Consider the following 21,691-nt stretch of genomic DNA (forward strand, 5'->3'; position numbering starts at 1 on the left):
TGCATTTTCCCTTGAACTCTGGACCTGGGTATTGTTGTTCTGCTTGTGTGCTTAAGGATAGTGGTCTACACTGGGAAGCAAAGCTCCAACTGCAGCTTCCAGGTGATGCATTGGAGACCAGACTCTCAGTACCATCCTGCCTGACTGGTTTTGACCCCTCTCCTAAAACTACAGCCTCTACTGAGTAGCCAAGTGGACAGCAATGGGACAAGGTCATGGGTGTTCTACCTTCTTGTTTCTGGAGTGGGTCGATAAATCGAGAATCTGGGAAGGGGGAGTGACCAAGGAGAACAGCATGAGGTGGTTCCATGTCCCCAAGCCAGGGCTCACTGGGCCTTTGCCCTGACAAAATGATCCTCCCCAAAGTCTTGAGCATCAGGCCTGAACCAGCTCCAAGCCTGCGAGGCCAGGCTGCCTGGAGATTGCCAAGGACACCTATTCAAACACACCCAGCAACCCCCCAGCCAGAGGACTGCCTTGTCAGTGCCTCACTGCCCAGGGAAATGAAGATGCAAGCCAGAAGGCCACACTCCACATTTTCCTGAACCTCACCAATCAATGGCTTCAACCTAGACCTGCAGCTGGCAGCTGTGGACCACTGGGGAACAGAGGCACCTCCTAAGAGAAGGCAACTGGACAACTCACTGCAGTTAGGGCAGGACCCACACCTTCCATCCAGCAGGGATGTCAGCACCCTCCAGTGGGCTTCCCAGAGTCTCAGTTTCCTGGGGTAGGACACAAGGAGAGAGTCCTAGGCAGGGATGGGTGAAAGGAGACAGAAAGGAGGCTTGCTTGCAGGCAGGAGTCACTCACCAGGTGCAGATAGGAAACATTGTAGCCAATGTACCAACAGCAATGGGAAAGTCAGAGGGCTGGGAATGGGTTAGGTCCTACTGGAAGAAATGACTTCTTCCCTTGGCACTCACACCCTGCACCCTGGAAATCCCTGCCCAACACCTGTACCCCTGTAACTGGCATGCCTGGGGGCACTGGAAGGTTCCCCACTGAGGTTTTTCCACATCCTCTGAGATCACATCCACTTCCACCGTGTCCACACCCCTCCCCCTATATAATCTCTCACTTCTCCCCCTAGCCCTCTTGCTTGCCCCACTCCATCTTGGGGCTGCAGGAGTCTGCTCTTTCCTCACTCAATAAACCTTCTTCTCCTGAACTGCGTGGAGTTTCCTCTCAACAGACCTTACATTTTGGTGCCTGACTCAGATGGGGGAGAGGGTCAGGAGTGGCTGGATCCCCTCTGTTTCTCCAGGGTCAATCTGCCTTTTGCCCCCCACCTTGGAGCAGAGAAAGGAAACTCCTCTCCTGGCCCTCTCCCTTTCCATTGCTGCTGGTGCAGTCGCTACAATGTTTCCTATCTAAGCCTGGTGAGTGACTCCTGGCTGCAGGCCTCTTTTTCTGGCCCCTTTAACTCACCCCTGCCTAGGGCTCTCTCCCTGTGTCCAGTTTAAGACCCCGCACCCCGCGATCTGTTCTGGTGAGATTGGATTCCCCCTCAGTGTCCAACACTCTACTTTCCAACTCAACATCCCTATTGACTCTACACAATGATGTCCTCACTGACTGCAGCCCTTGTGGGTCTCACCGGCTCTGCCCCAAGTTCAGTGTCCCCACCCCCTGATGTCTTCACTGACTCCACCCCCACTCACCACCGACTCCACCCCTCCATGGTGTCCTCACCGACTGGGCCCCCACCCCCTGTCCTCACTAACTCTTCCCCTACCTCCTCACTGACCACGCCCTACCCTCACAGACTTCACTTCCTCTTAGTGTTTCTAATTACAATGGGGTCTCATCAGTCTCACCCAAACCAGGACACCCCCTTGCGATAGCTTTTACACTCTTTACATGTTCTTCTGCTCAGAGATTCCATAAAGCCAAAACGGCTCACTTTTTATTGCAATTGTGTCTGGCCAAAGTATAGCCTCGACAATTGGTCGCAATGGCCCCAAAAGGGGACTTTGGAGTATAATATTCTCAGGGATTTAGACAGTTTCTCTCGACGCAATGGTAAATGGCCAGAGGTTCTATATGTCCAGGCTTTCTTTGCTCTCCATGCTTGCCCTTCTGTCTACCAGTCCTGCTCAACTTCCCCTGTCCTACTGGCACAGGGGCAGCCTGTCCCTGCCAAACCACCTAAGAGCCTGGAGCCTCTTCCTAAACCTAAAGTGCCTGATCCCCTGCTCAACATTGAAGACTCTGCTCCTCCTCCCCAAGATGAACTTTGCCTTCCTTGTCCTCCCCCTTCATCTCCTTTTTCCTTACCTCCCGAAGCTCACTCCCAACCCTTCACAGGTGGCTCACAGCCTCCAGGAGCCCCCTTATTTGCTGTATGATAGGTGGCATGGGCAGATGGAGGTTTTCGGGCGCAGGCCCCCTTTTCAATGACCCATCTTCCCCAGATCGAGAAGCGTTTGGGATCTTACTCCCAAGACCCTAATAATCATACCAAAGAGTTGAAATACCTTGTTCAGACTTAGGACCTCACCTGGCGTGACTTATATACAGTCCTGTCCTCTACCCTTACCTCTGAAGAAAAGGAAAGGGTTTGGGTTGCAGCCCAGGCGCATATTGAGGAAACCCACCGCCTAGGCAATCCTTTCCCAGTAGGGGTAAGGACTGTGCCCCTGGGAAGAGCCCAAATGGGATTCTGAAAGGAATGCGTCTGGAAGGGTTAGCAGAAATAGGAAGGTAACCTGCCTGGTAGCTGGCCTCCAGAAGGCAGCCCACCATGCAGTCAACTGTGATCAACTACAGCTGGTTACCCAGAGACCCACTGAAAACCCGGCCCAATTTCTTGATCGCCTTACAGTGGCACTCCAGCGTTATACTAAGCTGGACCCGGAGTCAAAAGAAGGTGTAGTGGTCCTTAATAGCCATTTCATTTCCCAATCAGCTCCCGATATTAACAAAAAAGTTGAAAAAGGCTGAGGATGGCCCTCAAACCCCCCAAGGAGATCTGGTGAGCATGGCCTTGAAGGTTTATAACAACCAGGAGGAACAGAAACAAGCTAATAAGGCTGCCCGTAATAGGAAAAATTACCAGCTCCTGGCTGCTGGCCTTCCACCTCCTCAAAGAAGAAGCGCCCAAAGCACACCACCCAGACCATGCTTTAAGTGCGGCAAGGAAGGCCACTGGGCAAGAGCTTGCCCTACTCTACAACCGCCCTCTGGACCCTGCCAAAGTGTGGACAGACGGGACACCGGGGAGTCGACTATCCCTCCACGTCTCGACAAGGTGGGCCAGTCCCTCCCAAAACCCCACACGTGGGAGGAGCCCAACTTATCCGAGATACTCAGCTTTGGCAACACAAGTGTGATGGTGCCCAGGGCCGCTGGATCCCACAAGCATCACAATGGAGGAGCCCAGGGTGTGTCTCCAGGTTGCAGGCACGCTACTTGTATCCTTTCTTTTGGATATGGGAGCCAGTTATTCGTTGTTACTGAGTAATCCAGCCTGTGTTTTCCCTCCCAGATCTCAGTGGTGGGTGTAGATGGCCTTCTTACTTCCTCTGCAACTACTCATGTAGAATAGAAAACTTTCCTTTTGTACATTCCTTTCTAATCTTACCCCGCTGTCCCATATCCAAGGCTCCCTCAGCCCCTTAAAGCCCTTTTCATTCTCCTCCAATTTTGCCTGAGAATCGAGTCTTTATAAGACCCTTAATCGGTCTGGTTTACATCCTAAGTGGACAGGCCCTCATCAGGTCCTGCTGACCGCTCCCACTGCAGTGTAGCTCAGTGGACAGCCACAGTGGTTTCTTCGGTCAAGAGTGAAAAAGGCTCCTGCTCTTGCCCCTTCTATGACTCCAAGGTGTCTCACACCCCTGAAGAAGATGGCATCCTGCCTCTTAAGATTTCTTTTGAATTTCATCCAAGGACACATATGCACGTTACTGCTCCTTCTGGGGGGACGAATCGCAGCCCCGCCTTCTACCCTCAGTGTCGACACCCCTGATCTGCAGGAAGTAGCCAGAAAGAGTCGGCGCCCATTTACAACTATCAGAAGGCGGGAATGTTAGGTCCGACTGGAAGAAATGACTTCTTCCCTTGGCTCTCTTCACCCGGCACCCTGGAAATCCCCGCCCAGCATCTGTGACCCTGGCAACTGGCATGCCTGGGGGCACTTGGAAGTCCCCAGTGAGGTATTTCCCGTCCTCTGAGATCACATCCACTTCCGCCATGCCTATACCCCTTCCCCTATATAATCTCTCACTTCTGGCCCTAAGCCCTCTTGCTCGCCCGATTCCATCTTGGGCGGCAGGGTCTGCTCTTTTCACACACAATAAACCCTCTTCTCCTGAACTGTGTGGACTTTCCTTTCGACAGACCTTACAGAAATGAGCTCAGGGAGAGTCTCATTGCTTATGACCCAGTGTGGGGCTTGCGTAAAGCAGGAGGAGCTGATACTCAGGAGCCGGTGCACAGCTTGGGTCCTGGCCGTTGAGTGAAGGAGAAGAGGGACCATCCGTGCTGTGCATGCACAGCCACACGCATCGCCCTGTTTCATTGGTGCTGCAGCAGAGGGATGGCCCCTAAGCCCTAAGGCATGGCAGTGTGGAGGGTCAAAGGAAGCACAAGGAGGAGGACTCCATTGCTGTCTCCACAGTGTGGAAAGGGAGCTTGCCTATGGTCCTGGGTGCTGGGCATGCAGGCTGCCCTCTCACTGCCTCCATGCAAGAGGCCCCTCCAGTGTCACAACAGCTGCTTCCTGTCCATGGACAAGTCGGAGGCTCTCCATCCAGTCACCACACCAGGCCACGATGAGCTTTGGCCTAAGACCTTTCTTCGAGTTACAACCCCTGACAAAGAAGAAATAGAGGCAGGAAAGAAAACCAGCAAGAAGCCAGGAGCTGTGTGTCCAGGGAGGAGTCCAGGGGAGATGAAGGCAGCTTGGGTGTGGTTGGTCAAGGCAGGACACAATGTCTGGGATGGCCTGAGCTGCCCATCTGGCGCCACAGCCTTTTTCTCAGCCACGCCTAATGAACAACCACGCACCGAGCAAGTGCCAGCAGCTGTGCTCCCACACTGGGGCATGCTGCAGCCAGGCCTCAACTTTCATGGCTGCAGGGGCACTGAGAACGGCCTATACTGAGACACACAAGGGGACCATGAGAGTAAACCCTTCACTGAATCTTACACCTATTATTTCTTTCCTTCTCTTCTCTTTCCTTTTTCTTGTCTGCTGGACGGAATTGGTGCCTCTTTACACCAGAGTCCGGTCCACAAAACAGCCACCACTGTGTCACATGAATCATTAGGAGTTGTGAGGGGAGGCCGGCTGGAAGGAGACAGGAACATGGAAGGCACAGAATCACCCCAACTGGGATTCACTCCTCAGAAGTCAGGTACAGTGGTCAGACTAGTCCAGGGGAGGGCCCCTAAGAATTGGGCACCTGGAGGCTCCAGTGACTATCACCCCTAGCTCAGTGGCCATCTGCAAAGATGACACTTAAGGCTCAGGTCTGTGAATTGTGGGAGGCCATGGGCAGGTTTTAGGCCCCAGGGAATGATCTCTGAGGCTCAGTCATCTGCATCTACCTGTGGCGCAGAGGAGCCACCTGGCCAACACTCAAGTGGCATTTTCCGCAGGACTAGAGGTGGTGGAGTTGCCTTTGGTTTCATGGTGCAGCATTCCTAGCAAGTGGCCCCTGTCAAGGCAGTGTCTCAAAGATGTGTGTCCCTTTCTGATCTAGGTGACCCAGGGAATTGGGAGGCTGAAACCCTGAGCGTTCTGAGAGTCTTTGGAGTGGTGAGAGTCACCCTCTCATGTTCAGGGTCCCATCTGGATAGGGCAAGGCAGTGTGTTTAAGACCCCACCTTGATAGATCTCCCTCACCCGGAGCCTCTGCTCCCAGCTCTACCAAGGGACAGGCGGCCAGGGCACTGGGGTCACAATGGCCAGTGGGCATCAGGAGCCAGAATGGGGCGCCATGGAGATCTTGGGTCATAATCAAGGGCTCAAGGGAAGAGCTGGGCAGAGCTGACATCACAATGGCTCAACGGACTCAGAACCCCAGCGTCCTGCCAGGACCTCACAGTCCACACAAGCCTCGGAGAGTGCACTTGTGTGGATCGTGTCTTGTGCGAAAATGTTCGTTTGTTGTTGGCAAAATGGTCGAGGCTCAGGCCTTTGTGATAGGCGGAGAGGGTTCCTGGGGCGCCTGTGTCCACGCTTTGAGCGCCCAGGCCTCCGCCAACGCCGCCTCTGGAGATTCTTCCGGAGTACTTCAACGGTAACATGGGGCAGAGCAGGGCAGCACACGGGATGGCCGCCTTCCACCCTCACCTCTCTGTTCATCACCACTTTCCTTATTGACTTTCTCTCTCTCTCTCTCTGTCTCTGTCTCTCTCTCTCTGTCTGTCTCTGTCTCTCTCTCTGTCTCTCTGTCTCTCTCTCTCTGTCTCTCTCTCTCTTTCCCTCTCTCTCTCTCTCTCTCTCTCTCTCTCTCTCTCTCTCTCTCTCTCTCTGTCTCTGTGTGTGTGTGTGTGTGTGTGTGAGTGTGTTTGTGTGTGTGCTCCTGATTGTGTCTGTGTGTGGGCAAATGTTTGCAGTTATTTCAGTCAAGGGTGTGGCTATGAACGTTCCTGCAGTGTTGCACATGGCACTTGAACTGTCCACACGTGGTTCTCCTCCAGAATGAAGATGACTTGTCCCCAGGCATGCTCGATGCCTGCGGGTCAGAGCTCCTCACGGCAGGCAGCCTGCAGGAGCAGGTGGACCATCTGCTGCTTGCCCAGTTGAAGGGGAACTCCATCTTCATCCACACCTTCTTCAGCAGCTACAGAAGGTTTGCAGACACCCTTCAGGTCCTGGACCTGCTGTTCACAAGGTGAGTGCCAATGCCAATAGCGCAGGATTCCCCTGCTGCAGTGGGAGCCTTGGCAGTGGAGACTGGGACCATGGGCTGCTCACACGAACTTCCACGCTGGTACTTTCTAGTGCCTGGGGAACAAAGCATGGAAGTCCTCAACTACCCCGGCACAGGCACACATGCTGCACTGTCCTGTCCAGGCCTGCAGGCTCCCCATTCTCAGTATGGATCTCTGAGGCCTCCAACAAAGCACTGTCTCTCTATAACAAGAAGGCAACCCATTCTCTCCGGATGACCACTTCCACTAGAGATAGACAAAGCAGGGGTGGCTAGGGCAAGTGCAAAAGCCCCTGCCCTCCTCAGCTGATCAGCCCAGGGGCTGCTTGTCCTCATGCATGGCACCGATGGCAAGTAATGCTCATGGAAGGGCCACTATCCAGGCAATGTGCTTAGTGGTAGAAGAAGAGCAGACAAGGACTGGCTGTCCTAGGCTAGGCAGTGATGCTTCAAATCCTCGACAGGTTCAGGACTTTTGAAGCCCCCATGGGCTCCTCTGCACAGACTGACCTCCTCCTGTCTTCCAGTGTGGATGTCGTCTCTCGGGACGAGCTCAGCGAGTGAGTAGGAATGATCCCCACGGACAGCATGTGCTCCACATTGCTGAAAAATTAGTGTGTGTGTGTGTGTGTGTGTGTGCGTGTGTGTGTGTGTGTGTGGGCGCACGCGCGCGTGTTGCTCCCATGTGTATCTTTCTTAGTGTCTGGAGGGTTTGTTCCAATTCAAGTGTGTGCATGTGGCCGTGGGGGGGGGGGGTGTTTTGATTTTGGGTTCCAAGTGAGACACGGCCAAATCAGGAGGTCTGAACACTTCTGCTTGTCTTGGGAATCCTGGGATCTGGGCATCCTCTGCCTCAGGAGGAAATCCCCAGACAAGGGGTTCTCATATGAGAATCACTAGAGGCTGGATCCAGGGCGGAGTCCCATGAGAAGCCATGCTCACCTCAGCCCTTCCCAGGCAGGCTTGCTCAGCTCACCATGAGCTCCAAAGAAAGCCAAGACACATCATTGCACGGCCACTGGGCCTAACATGCTGCTAGGGGCATGAGGGAGAGCTCAGGGCCACACTGTGGCACTGACACAAGAGGACGTCTGTCCTGGAAGGCAGACAACCTTGGTGAGCATTCTTGGCAATGAAGCAGCAGAGATCCTGAGGATGTGTGCCACAACCTTCTACATATCAGGCCAGACAGCAAGGCAGCTTGGAATGTAGCATGTAGAGGCCCAGCGGGGAGAGGGAGAAGGCACTGGAAAGAGCACTAGGGGCCAGAACTGCTCCCAGCATTTGGTCTTGGATCTCTCCTTGGAGGTTCTCGGCAGACCTAGCTTAGGTTGGCTGGCCGCGGGTGGCAGCAAATATCACAGGGGTATGAGGATGACCCCGGGAGGGGCTGGCCTTCATTCACACTCTGCTTCCCACCCATCTGCCTCCAGTGCCATCTCCGGCCTCCTGAGCACCTGGCTGGACTACCACCCGGAGGACTTTTTGATACCATCGCAGCATTCCTGCCTGCAGCGCCTGCGTGCTCACCTGAGGCTCCATATGTGTGGCTCCGATCCGGAGCGCCACGTCTCCCACATCCTAGCACACTTGGGGATCCGGGAGCCCAGCCAGGACGAGGCTATTATGGGTGCGCAGCCTGGGACTGACACACAGCCTGGGAAGGGGTGGAGGTTGTAGGGCACCACTGGGTGGAGATCCTAGAAGTAGTCATGGCCCGGGGGCAAGACAAGCCTGAAGTCCAGCGTGGGTGCTGGCTGCTTGAGCAATAGGCTCTGTGGAAGGTGTCCTGCCAGCAAACCTCAGGGAGGACAGGGTGTGGTGTTTCACCAAGGTTCCAATCAAGCAGGCAAGGAGAAGCTCTTGTGTCATCCTGCAGCTCCAGCAGCAGCCCCATTGGCCGATGTCGCACCGTCTTGGCATCTGGATTCCCCTCCACCAGGGAATGCGGTCCCCAGCCCAGTGGGAGAAGCACCATCAAGAGACCAAGCAGAGGCCACTGCAGCCTGCAAGATGGCCTTCAGGCCTCTGGAAGCAAAAGCCTCCTCTCTGGAGGAAGAGCCATGTGCAGGACAAGCTCTGCTGCCCAGTCCCAAAAGGGCAAGAGCAGCCAGTGTGGAAGTGCCCTCAGCTCCCACGTTGGCTTTGGCACCCCTTGCCCAGGGAGCTGCGCTGGCCAGGGCTGAGCTGGAGCCCTCTTTGCCCTTGGCTCCAGAGCCAACTGGGGCAGAGGAGGCAGTGTGTAGTGAGCACATGGTGCCATGCTCCAGCTTTCCTTCTCCTGGGCTCAGAACCCAGCAAGAAGCAGAAGCCGTGGCTGAGGAAGGGCCAGTAGACCAGTTGGCTGTGCCGCTCCAACCTGGACAAGCAGCGCTCAGCGCTCAGCTGCAGCCATTTCTGGTCTTGGCCCTGCTGCTCCGTGTTGTGGGAGCCCCAGCTGGGCTGCTCACTCTGCTGGGAGTCCTGGCTCTGCTGCTCTGTACCACAAGAGCACTGGGCTCTTGCTTGCATCCGGAGCCACACTCCAGCAGAGCTTCAGTGGCTGGTGCTGTTGGAGCAGCTGCCAGGACGACTGAGCTCGAACCAAGTGACAGCTAGGCTCCAGGTCTCAGCCCCAGAGGACCAGCCATCGGTGCGCAGCTGCTAGTGTGTCTCATGGCAACTCTGCTGCTGTTGCTCTTCGGAGGACCCACTTGCGTACTGATCCTTTTAAGAGAACTGACATGGGTGTTCTTTGTAGTGAGAAGGTTGGGCTCCTGTGCCACATCCGTCCCATCTGCCTCTGTGGCTGTGGAGCCCAGGGCTCAGGGAGCATCCGATTATGGTCCTGCCAAGAAGCTGGCTTCCAGCAGGGCTCCGCTACTCCACGCCCAAGGCCCAGTCACCAGAACACACCTGGAGGTCTTTGTCACCATCACTTACTACTTTTACCTGCTAGGAGCACCACCTGTCGTGCTCTTTATCCTTGGAGTACAGACGGTGGGGCTCTGTGTCCTGACACTTATGGCATCTGCTGAACAATCACAGGCCTCGGCCAACTTGCAGCGGATGCCCAGTGCTGATGGGGCAGCCGCCTCCAGGGCCGCTACGGAGCCACCCGTCCCCTCCACTCCACCTCTCACTGCTGCAGAAACAGCCTCCAGTGCTGATTCAGAAGTCTCTCTTCCCTTGTCTGCGGTGCTGTCTCTGGTGCACACACCGGCTCTGGCCCTCTGTGTGGGAGGAGCACTAGTTTGGGTGCTCTCTCTCTGGGAAGCGCCAGCCTCCAAATGCTCATCATGGAGTGGCGACAAGGAGCCAGGCTCCGCCGGGGCTTTGGAGCTAGGCCAGAGGACACAGCAGCCTCCAGGGAGGAGGGGAAGTCAAGTGGCAGCTTGACCCCGGTGGTGCTCCTTCTCCCGGACTCAGGGGCATGCCCTGGGGACATGAAGACGTGCCGCACCTCATCTGCGATGCTCCATGCTGAGGACGCATCAGTCTCCACGGCTGCCATGGAGACACCACACACCATGGCTCTGCCACTGAGTGCTCAGGGCCCACTGGCTTCTGGGTCTGAGCCAGAGCCTCCTGCCAGTGTGGTTCTGATGCCCAGGGCAGAGAGAGCATCTGCCAGCCTTCCTCACCTGCAGGCCTGTTCCACTCTGGCCGTGGTGATGGATCAGGCTCCCTGTGCATCTGGGGAATCTGAGCTGAAGGGCACATCAGTTCCTGCCCAAGAAGCTTGCCCCCCTCCTTGTCCGACCACACAGATAGGACGCAGCCAAGAGTTACCTCCTGTCTTGGCTGCCCATCACAACCGCATCCCAACGCAGCTCAAAGGAATGGATGCGGTGAGCGTTTGGGCAGGGCTGGAAGTAGTGGAGGTGGCCATCCTGTCCCAAGTCCTGTCCTTTGTTTGGTTTTGGTTTTTTCCCATGGCACACATGCATTCTTACCCCCGCTTGAGCCCTACCGCATCTAGGCATGCTTTCTCTAAGACCCATTCCTCAAGTATGACCTCAAAAGAGGTCATGACACCCACTGCACTCCAGGATATTTGCATGAGCAAGCTCAAGGGTAGACAGAGAGGGAGATAGGACACCCCCCCCCCCTATTGTGAGGAGCACAGAGCAGCCTCAGCACTTAGTGTGCAGACACCTGACATGAAGTACACCTGATGTGCTGCCAGGCTGCCTAAGGGGCTGGGAACAGTTTGGGGTGGGTCCTATGCCAGCATCCTAAACACAGATGGGTGGTACCTAGGACAGAGCCCAAGGAAGGTACTGCCTGGCCAAGCATGCTTCAGGAAGGACTGAGGATATTTGGCTGCACACAGCCCTCCCGTTCCCACCCTTGTGTTCTGGCAGTCCCTGCGGGCTGAGGTGTGCTGAGGGTAGGCACAGCACACCCGGGCACTGCTGCAGGATGGGGTCCTGCTCCGCATTCTGAGCTTGATCTTCTTGTGTGGGGGGCCACAGCCTGGAGCACCAACGTGCTTTGTGACAGAGCCTGCTGGCCCTGGCCCTCTTCCCCAGGTCCTGATCCACAAGGCAAAGACCAGCAACTGCAGGGCCTGCATCTGGTTCCAGAGGCACATGGCGGGCCAAGAGAACTTGGCCTTCACCATCCAGGCCGTTGTTATCCAATTTAACAACATGGCATCCTGCGTCATCACCACATGCCTGGGCATCCAACGCATGGAGGCCCCAGACAGGGCTAGTCGAATGGACTTTTGGATTGACGTGGCCGTGGTATGCTATCCCATGTGCTTGCACTTGCCCTCCCTCTACTGTGCATCTGGGAATTCGCCTCAAAGCTCTCAGTGGAGCCCAGTCCCTCCCTCCCTAGCACACACTTCCAGGGCCAGCCACCCCCAGCTCACTCACTGCCTGCTCTTTGCCCTGTCCTGGTCTCAGCTGTTCTGGAGCCCAAATCCTGACTTGGTTTTCCTAGGGCCCTGTCCTAGCCCCACCATTCCCAGCAAGCCTCTCCTGTCTAGGACAAGAGGTGACAGCAGTGCCAAAAATCACTCACGCTATCTTCATCTCCAGGGTTGCCGAGCCCAGAGGAACTTCTCCTCACTCCACGCCATCATCTCTGCACTGCAGAGTGCAGCCATTCTCCGATTCCACAGCACATGGAGGCTAGTCTCCAGGTGAGCCCTCAACACAGGAGAACCAGGCAGCAAACTCCATTCCCAAACTGCCAGGATATGCACTTTGCATGGGGCATTCCTGCCCTAACCCCAGCTTAGGCAATCAATCTCAGGACTTTGCAAGATCCTGTGCCTTCCTCTTCACAAACTAACAGACACACACACACTCACACACACACACACACACACACACACACACACACACACAGAGTTTTATCAGATTTTCTGTGGTAGGCACACAGAACTGTGTCCAGGAAAACTGAAAGCAGAGCTGTCTAGTGGATATCACAGCATTCTGCCAGCAAGAAGAAACTCCTGTTGCACCATGGCTCACTGGGGTTCATCACAATTATTTGCAATCCTCCTGTGCAGACACTGGGGAGGCTTGATCCTCCACACAATGCAGTGTCCACACTCTCACCTGCCCCCATTTCCCAACTGACACCTTCTCTCTGGCCTTCCGGCAGAGACTCCTTGTGGAAATTCAAGAAACTGGAAACCATCACTTCTCAGGAAAACAACTACAGCAAGAGCAGAGAGCTGCTGCTAAATGTAAGCTACTAAGAGGAAAAGCCAGTGGGCAGATTGGAGGGGTACATACCAAAATCACCACAGCCCTGAAAGACTTTATTCTTCCACCTCGCTTGGGCTTCTCTTTGGGAAGAAAGGCCAAAGAGGAATGTGTGAGGTATTCATGCAGGGCAGGCCATGCGGCGTGCTAAGAGGACTCTGGGGATGGGAAGTTGCTCGGAACCCAAGGTGATCCAGGCAGGCACACGATAGACTGTTTGGGGAATTCACACTTTCCCAGGGCTCTAGCATCAGTCTTGTGACCACATGTGCTAGAAGCCCAAGGGAAAATGGCTGCCACTCCCCCAAGCATGAACCCAACTCTCCAGATGCCTCTCAGTGTTTCCAGCCCAATGGTTTAGAGGCACTGTCCACAAGACGACTGTTCTACCAGGCTTCCTTTGGGGCTCTGAGGGACTCAAGGGAATGGAGGACTCACTGGGCTTTGTTTCAGACATAAAAACACACCATGTCCATCTGGAGCCACTGTGAGGCTCTGAGCCCATCCACAGAGCACATGCTTCTCAGGCTCACATCACAGCTGAGAGGTACCTAGCACACAGCTTCAGCTGTGGACACCCTGAGAAATACTCCTGGACAACCTCCATTAACTCCCTAGGTGAAGAGCACAAGTGACGATGGCTGGTCACAACTAGCCTGGCAGGCAATTCTGTCAGATGAGCCCTCCAAAATGGGAAATGGAGTTGTGGCTCAACTGGCAAAACAGTACCTTTGAGGTTCAAATTACAAGGCCCACATGCAGTCCCTGAGTTCTTTAAATAGGAATGACTTAAGGAAACAGAGCCACCACCCCCCCCAAAACTGTGAGGGAATCCCAAACTCCCGACATGGCTCTTAACAGTCTTGCCATTTCCTCCAAGAGAGCGGCCCCTTCCGTACAACACTCTTTGAGAAAATGACCTGGGCCCAGGGAATCTGCTCTCCAGCTACACAGACGCACACGTTCCCACCTTCCCCTTGAGGACGGGTTCAGGAGACACAGGAAATTTCCCCAGTACATTGGAAACCTAACCTATTCAGCTGAGGAAAGCCAAGCCTTTGAGGTCAGCAGAGAGAGTCTGATATTGAATATTCCTACCTCCTCTAAGAACCCTAAGACACAGAGGAAAGCTTCCTGCGTGCACTCTGCTCAGAGCCTCCTGCTCGCCTGCCTTGGCTGAACTTCAGGGCACTAGACTGGCATTGCCTCCTCCCGCCCTGGACTTCAGTTTTCTCCTCCTACTTAGAGAGACATAGCCCACAAACCACATCATCACGGCTGGGTTTGGACTTGCCCAGAGTGGGCAAGAAATGAACAGGCCAGAGTTCTGAGAAGGCCCTGGCTCTTCAGGCCATTCGGCACATGTTTGCTGGCAGCCAACAGGCAGCAGAAGCAGAGTCTTCCCCACAGACATAAGGGACATTTTCTAGATTTGGAAGCAGACACAGAAAGCCAGGACCACAAGAGAAAACCACAGCACCAGGGCTAGAAAAGAGCCTAAGCTAGATTCGACCTGCCAGTTGGTAGCAGCGGTGGTATCGCCCACAAGCCAGGACAGTGCCAAGAGAAAGACAATGGCACCACAGAGCTAGAAAGGGAAAATCTCTCACACACAACATGCTCTATTCTGGCAGGAGACCGCCAAGTTTACCACAAAGGAGAAGCGTCTCAAAGGAAGTCCCAGATGGTTGCAAAAGATGGTGAGTCACTGGGATCTGGGCCACCTTGCCTGAGAGAGAAGACATATACAGCCTTACCTTCCACTGTGCCTCTTTGACCTCAGGCCAGAGGGTACACAAGTAGAGGGGTGATTTGGAGTCTTGCACGTGCCCGCACCGGTGCCGGTGAGCTAGCTGGCAGGCTGGAAGGAGGAAGTGGACCCAGCTGAAGCAGAGCTTTGCAGAACCTGCAGGCTGGGTTTGTAGGCAGGGATGGGCCTGTCACATGGCAGGGGAGATTTAGTCAGAAGAGGGGGCTGGGCGATTTGGAATGGCAGGAATGAGGAAGGTGCTCTGCAACGACCATGTCACTGGAACCCCAGGACCCTATCCTCTGGGAGACCCTGTGGCCCTGGGGGCTGGCTGAGAAGCCCTCTGGGCTTGGTAAGGTCTGGGCCGTGGACCTTGACCATCAAACCCCCAATACCACAGGTGCCGACCAAAGGAACTGTACCCTACCTGGGGATGTTCCTAACGGACCTTCTGATGACCAACAACGCATATCAGGACTTTAACGAAGTGAGTGCCCAGGGCTCCGCTGGGGTCCTTGAGCTGCAACACTCAGTTCTCCCGCACTCAGGGCTCTTCCATTCCTGGCAATGCCAAGTCCATGCTCTGAGCTCAGTCCTATCTTGCTCTGACCAGGGGCTGCCTGGAGTTGCCTAACCACTGAGCTGTGGGCACAGAGCCCAGCAGGGCCTCCAAGCCCCTCCAATGGGCCCTGGGGTACAAGGAAACCCAGGCTTTCCTGAAACAAGCAAGCCCTGTTCTAGGAAAGGCCTTGTCATCTGAAGATGACAAAGTCCTGTCCTCACACAAAAGTGTCAGATAGCACAGCCCCTGAACCAGCCCTCACATTCTTCCCCACCCTCCTCCAAAGATGACAGTTCTACTCCTGTGTGTGCACATGGGATCCCCAGACTACAGAAGGTCCAGAGCCCAGGTCCTAAATAAACAGGGGCCCCATTCTAACTGCATTCCCTTCTGCCTTCTAGGAAAGAACAATGATGAGGAAACTGCATAAGGTGAGCTAGCAGTAGCTGAGCAGACAAGATAAGGAGGGTGGAGAGCAGAGAGGGAAGGTCCCAATCCACAGTGACCAGCCCTAACCCACCAGCCCTAGCCCTGCCCTTGTGCTCTCCCTCACCAGGAGAATGCAATCCTCCAGCAGTTGAAGCTGCTGCCACACAGTTGCAGCTACTATAAGATCCAAGTGGAGGCCACTTTCCTGGACTGGTTCAGGGGCCTGGAGAGGCTCAGCGAAGAGACCAGGTGGGCTGGCAGACACTGCTGAAGGAGAGGGGCTGTCCCTGGGGCTAGAGAGGCTGAGGTGTGCACCTGGGTGCAGGGGAGCCGACACACTCCGTGAGGGACTCATGAGGGGGGTGGCCAGCAGGCTCTGAAGTCCAGGCTGACTCTGGCAGTGGCCTGAACATGGCACTTGCTGACCTCAGCACCATGCCTTGTCTTAGCTATGAGCTCTCCTGGGAGCTGGATCCCCATAAGCAGAGTGCCAACCCCAGCCTACCTACACACAAGATCTCAGGCAAAAGGAAGGCCAGCAAGAAATCAGTGCATGGGTTCCGGGGACTGGAGCCCACAAGATGCTGGGCAAGGAATGGGGAGACCCAGAGGCTGACGCTGACTTCTCCTTGTTGGGCCCAGAGGCATCAGCTCTCTGGGACTCACCGTGCTCCCTTGCTTGTCTCTGCATCCATTCCTCCAACGGGGGTGGGGGTGACTTTGGGAAATGGGGATTGGAAAGATCCTCCAAGGGAGCAGCAGGCAAGCAGAGTAGTGGGGAGCAGAGTCTGGGGTGGCGTCGGGGAAATCCCTCCAGCCAGCCCTTCTTATTCTGAAGCCCCAGGCCCACAACACTCACTTCCGTTTCAGTGGCAGCTCTCACTGCGCATCCCGGGGGCAGGTCCAGCCTGGCCCTGACCCAGGAAGCAGCAACCTGGACACAGCTGAAGAACCCTCCCACACCAGTGCACACTGCCCTGGGGGGTCCCGCAACCAATCACGCAGCAGCCTCCAGGGAGAATCCTGCTCTCACCACGAACCGGTGACACCCCACCCCTCCACTCCAGTCCTACTACCTGGACAACTAGAGGTACATGCAAGGGGACCTGACAGTGCAGTCCGCACACCTAAGCAAATACGTGTGGGCACATTCACCCCCACAAACACACTCTCATGCACACAGTGTTTGGAAAAGTTCCAGGTATCCTTCCAGGCTCGGGCAACCATGTATTTCAACCCCTGTCCTGATATGGTTGTTTCTGCAGATGGGGGCCTGTGCCTCCCTGTCATCTTCAGGGACTGCACAGAGACACGGGGCATGCAGCAGCCCAGCCTTCCCTTCAGCCTCCAGCACACCTGAGGCCACCACAGGCAGCAGCCAGAGCTGGGCCTCAGGAGTGGGCAGCAGCGGCTCCCCCATGCCTCTGGGTAACAAGCAGGGGGAAGACTCCTGCGTCCTCATGGGGAGCTTGCCTGCCACACAGGGAATGTGCCAGGAGGGAGGCATCCTGCTGAGTGGGGCACAATGGCATGCCACTCATGTCTTCTACAAGCCAGTGCACAGCCCTGTGCACTTCTCCGTGTCCAATCCCTTCCCTCCACAACATGACCTGGAGTGCACAGTAAGAAACCCAGCATGCTGGAGGCACAGGACAGCGCCTAGGGCCTCTGCTGACAGGGAGGAGGGAGGAATGGTGGCCCTTCCACCAGGCAAGAATAAGAGCACACTGGGCACCCTGAGGAGTCCTGAGGGAAGAAAAAGGGAGAAAGCAAGGAAGTCCTTATCTGCCTTAGGAAGAGTCTACCCCTGACCTTCTTCACTTTCCTGAGAGGAGGAATGAGCCACAGCTTGGAGTTGGGAGCAGGGCCCTCCCAGGGAATCTAGTCCATTTCCATGCCACAATCTGCTCTCTCAGACACTGCTAGTAGGCTGCACAAGGAAATTGTGCTTGGCCAGCCCAGCCACAATCCACCTGGGGGCCTCACAACTAGTCAGCAGGGCAGGGCTCTTGCTGCTGAGCACCTGCATACAGCACAATTTGTTTCCAAGTGGACTGGCCCAGCTGAGGAGAAGCCGCTTGCCTTTTCCAAGAGCTGAGCAGAGCAGGAGTCCTGGGTGAACTCTGCTGCCTCATGCTTCCTCATCACGAGTCCAGAACACTCCACCCTGCCAGTCCTCTCAAAACTACAATTATACTAGCCATTATACCAGGAGTTGGGAAGCTTTCTCTTCCTTTCTGTCCAGCTCAGTGCCTCAGGAGACAGAGACAAGGATCCAGGTGGTGTCCTCTACCACCTCCAGACCAGAGCAGGCCGGGTGGCAGGAGGAACTGGGGCCCTGGATCTGGGTCTCCTCCCTCTCTTTGGTTTCCACGAGTGGCTCTGATGAGTCCACTAGAAAGGCACACTTGATTTCCTTGCCCAGAGTCAAAAGAAATAAAGGGGTTCAGGCTGGGAGGTGCTCAGGGGGGCACACTGCTGAGGACAGTGGGCAAGGCCCATCCTTGCCTCATGGAGACCATGTTCAAATAGGAAGACCAGAAACCCCCACAAGCCCCCACATGGAGGATTCCTCTGCTGTGCATTGCATGGTGTCCAGAGGATCCTTGGACACTGACTTAAGTGAAGACACACATTCTGGACACTTCACCTGATGAATTCTCTCCTATTTGGATGCAGGTCAACAAGCAGGAGGAGCCAAGGGACGTCATCCCAAAGGCCCCAGAGGAACACTGGCTGCACCGGCAAAAACCCAAAGGCTTGCAGCTGGTACAGTTTGCTTCTGAGGATCTGAGTAAGTGCCATGCAGACATCCAGGAAAATGACAGGAGGGGATGCAGATGGGGACCTGGCTCAGCCGCAGGGCTAGGGGCAGAGCCACAAGGGTGGCCACTGGGCACACTCAGCCTCCAGTGGGTACTGCATGGCCAGCGCTTCATCATTTCCCCTCTTCTGCTGCATATGTCAGCCCTTGCACAGCCCTGCCCTGCCCTAACGTCCCTGCTTGGAGAGGGAGACGCACCACAGACACACATCAAATTGGAGGCAGTGCTTATAGCTGCCAGCAGACAAGCCCTCACTACAACACACTTTTCTACTTCTTGATCACATGGGAAACAGGCCTTCAGAAAAAATCTCACACTGCAAAACCACTTGCCTAGTGCCCTCAAAACCCTTGATCTCTCTCCCTTGAGCTGGAAAGAAGATGCCCCTTCACAGCTCCAACATCTAAACTGACTCCACCAAACATCAGAGCCACAATCCATCAAGTGACAGCCAACAGAAATACACTTGCACAACAACATTTAGAGTTGTGGACAGAGAATTTGGAACAGAATCAAGTCCAGGTGCAGACCCAGAATGAACGAGAGATCTCAGAGATCTCTGGAAAAGTGCAAACCATATCTGTCACTAGGATTCACAGCCAAGTGCAGAGTACAAAATGGCATAGGAGGGTGACAGACACATAGCCACACACACACACACACACACACACACACACACACACACAAACGCACACACAGAGGCACAGGCACACACACAAATACAGAAAAGCAGTTTAGAGACATAGGAAAAGGGATAGTGAGGGAGAAAATCAGATGGGCAGCAAGACAGCAAAATTGACAGAGACAGGCAGAGAAACACATCATGTGTTTGAGGAGTACAAGAGAAATGTGCATGTGCTCATTGTTCAGTTGTCTTTTCACTGGCCTCAAGACCCAAGCAGGTGCTTGGATTTCAGTGATGAGCATTGATTGTCCCTGGTGTGTCATGAACCCTTTGTTAACTTCCTGAACCTTTCCGCTGTCTGTTGGCAATGTGTTCTCTTCTTCTCAGAAATCAACTCAGATCCCTGGCAAAGCTCATGAATGTGAAAGAGACTCCACAAGGCAGGCAGGAGCCGAGTACACTCTAGACTTACTTGATAGGACAGTCATGGACACAGGTCACTGTGGAGCAGGAGAGTCATGGCTTGTTGAGGGTTTAGGGCTCCTTGCATGGAAGGTCTCACAATGCATAGGGTTCTGGGGGGCCGAGTCTAGTCCTGCTTTGTGGTGGTGCTAGCAGCCATCCTTGTTGGCAGGAGAACAGGGCTCCAGGGAGGTGCTGTGCATTCTGCAAAGCTGGCTGTGCCTGGAGAGCCTGAACCACACAGCATTGAGGGCAGAAGGGAATCCCGTGTGCTCTCACAGCCAGAACTGGCATGACCCAGGGGTCCCAGGTCATGAGGACTCCTGGCACTGGACTGAGGGTCTGGCGACATGCTGGCTCATTCCTGCTCTGCAGGAGCTTCTCACACATTTGGTGTGTGGCAGTCCCCAAAAGGACTGCTGACCATCTCTCTGTCCTTTCTCCAGCAGATCTGGGGATTCCTGAAACCTTCCATGTGACAGACCCAAGCAAGTCCTTGGACCAATGTGATTTAATCCTTCAAGAGTGGACCTCCCCACAGAGAACCAAGAACAAGCGTCGAGTCACCTTTATCCTTCCTCCCTCCAAGAGAAGAAGGGTCAGACACTGAACAAGTCCTGCCTTGGACTACACTGGCCCAGGCCACACCCTACCCACCCCTTGCCTTGCATCCTCAAAACTCCATCTTTTCTCCACAATCCACGCCACAGTGGCTCTGTGGTCCAGGAGCCACCTTCCTGGAATTCTAAATCCAAGACCCCATCAGCTCCTTCCTAGCAGATCCCCACTGAGCTACACAAGCTTCTGGCAAAATATCCAGGCACATGTTACTTCGCTTGCCCTTCCATCCAGGAAAACCTCACCATCCTTCCTAGAAAACCCTCCCCAGATGACATAAGACAGTTGTCACAGACCAACTCGAGGATCCAAATAAGTACCTTTCATCCCCAAAGTTCTCCTTCCACGAGAATGAGAGCTGATACTAGAGAGACTGGCCTGCCCTCCAGAGACTCCCTCTCAGTGCTTCAAGTGTCCTCTGCACTTGACTAGAGAAGCAGAGGGCTTTTGGTTGGAGCAATGTGTGTGCCGTCCTGCCTCTACCCTCCTCTCTATTGGCATTCATCAGGGCATTCATCATTTCTGACCAGATTCATGTCCAACAGCCCCTCCTGTGAGCCCCAAAATGCATGCCTTCACCAAGCCACTCTACCCTCTCTAGGTTGACTTTCCGTTGAAAGTCTTTCAGCTCTTCCCTTCCCTACATTTCTGCTATTCCCAACTTTGACAAGGTGCACTAGAGATTGCCAGGAGGGTTGACGGAGAAGAAGTGAATGTGGAGCTCTCCAAGTCCCAGCCCTCCAAACCTCCTAGAGGAAAGGCCTCTGGTAGACCTTGCCCTCGCTCTCCATTCACGGAACACAGTGCTTCCAGCACGATGCCTTTGTACAGGACTTTTTCCACTCAACTCACAGATAGCATACCTGCCCCAGGAGACCAAAAGAGATCTTCACTATTTCAGGTCTGGATGGCTTCATAGGATTGAACACAAATTGTACACAGACTAGTTTTGAGTAATGATAGGACAATGTAAAAAAAAAAAAACTTTTTCTACTAGATTCTGCTCATGGTAGTGTTCTTCCTGGATCCTGAGTGTGAATGAGAAGCATGCGCATGTGCTGTGAAAAAAGAACTGGACGGGATGACAGTGGACTTTAGGCAGATGTAGGGAACGCAATATACCATGCTTGTCCACCACTGAAGGGCGAGCATGCCCACACTACTCTGAGCAGCTGGGGTTTGCTTCACTTTCACTGCACTGCATGTCTCAAGAAATCACAATTTCACACCTATCAGCATAGGAGGAATGATGAAATCGCAGTTGATTCAGGGAATCAGCCAGCATCCTGAGGGCAGGCCAGGGAGGCAGGTGGATGTGACAGTCCACAGTTGGAGGACTCGTCAAGATGAGGCTTCCTCACCACATGAGTGCTTCTTGCTGGTTATGCTGCTACGACTGCCTCTACTGCAGATACCGGACAGAGTTGAGGTTTGCTTCTGGCTCCATGCTGGTATTGGAAAAGGGCTAGGCGTGGAGGCTCAGGTCTGAAATTCTAGCTATTCGGGAGGGTAAGATCTGAAAATCAGGGTTCCAAGCCACGACAGATTCCTAAAGGTCATCTCAAGCTGCATGATACCAGAAGTATCTCTGGAGCTCACAGCAACAAAGGCTAGCCTTGAGCATTAGAGCTCAGGGTGGGCATATCAGGCCCCAAGTCATGCCAAATGACAGGAGAAGTTGTGTGTGTGTGTGTGTGTGTGTGTGTGTGTGTGTGTGTGTGTGTGTGAAAATCTGAGAAAGACACACAAACCTAGAAAGGGAGAGATGGGGAAACACGGAATTTTGTGCCTGGGTCTTTGGGCCACACCGTCACAAAGTGTTCTTGGT

General features: G+C 54.5%; 1 protein-coding gene across 3 annotated transcripts; it reads left to right on the forward strand.

The window, feature by feature from the left end:
- Positions 1 to 11,450: 11,450 nt before the first annotated feature.
- Positions 11,451 to 20,795, forward strand: LOC150065914 (ral guanine nucleotide dissociation stimulator-like). Of its 3 annotated transcripts, none has more exons than XM_090329198.1 (10): positions 11,451 to 11,617; positions 11,918 to 12,021; positions 12,489 to 12,573; positions 14,227 to 14,292; positions 14,743 to 14,829; positions 15,306 to 15,335; positions 15,461 to 15,582; positions 16,204 to 16,423; positions 18,013 to 18,127; positions 19,692 to 20,795. In XM_090329198.1, exons 1-10 carry the CDS (start codon positions 11,462 to 11,464, stop codon positions 19,853 to 19,855), a joined length of 1,149 nt encoding a protein of 382 aa, XP_090185324.1. In that variant the 5' UTR covers positions 11,451 to 11,461; the 3' UTR covers positions 19,856 to 20,795. The 3 variants fall into 3 exon arrangements, with proteins under 3 accessions (XP_090185324.1, XP_090185325.1, XP_090185326.1); XM_090329199.1 differs by having other exon boundaries at positions 19,695 to 20,795; XM_090329200.1 differs by lacking the exon at positions 19,692 to 20,795 and adding an exon at positions 19,171 to 19,346.
- Positions 20,796 to 21,691: the final 896 nt, after the last annotated feature.

This window comes from Megascapheus bottae, chromosome 3 (genome assembly GCF_031878675.1).
Source record: "Megascapheus bottae isolate mThoBot1 chromosome 3, mThoBot2.hap1, whole genome shotgun sequence".
In the NCBI taxonomy this organism is placed as follows: domain Eukaryota; kingdom Metazoa; phylum Chordata; class Mammalia; order Rodentia; family Geomyidae; genus Megascapheus; species Megascapheus bottae.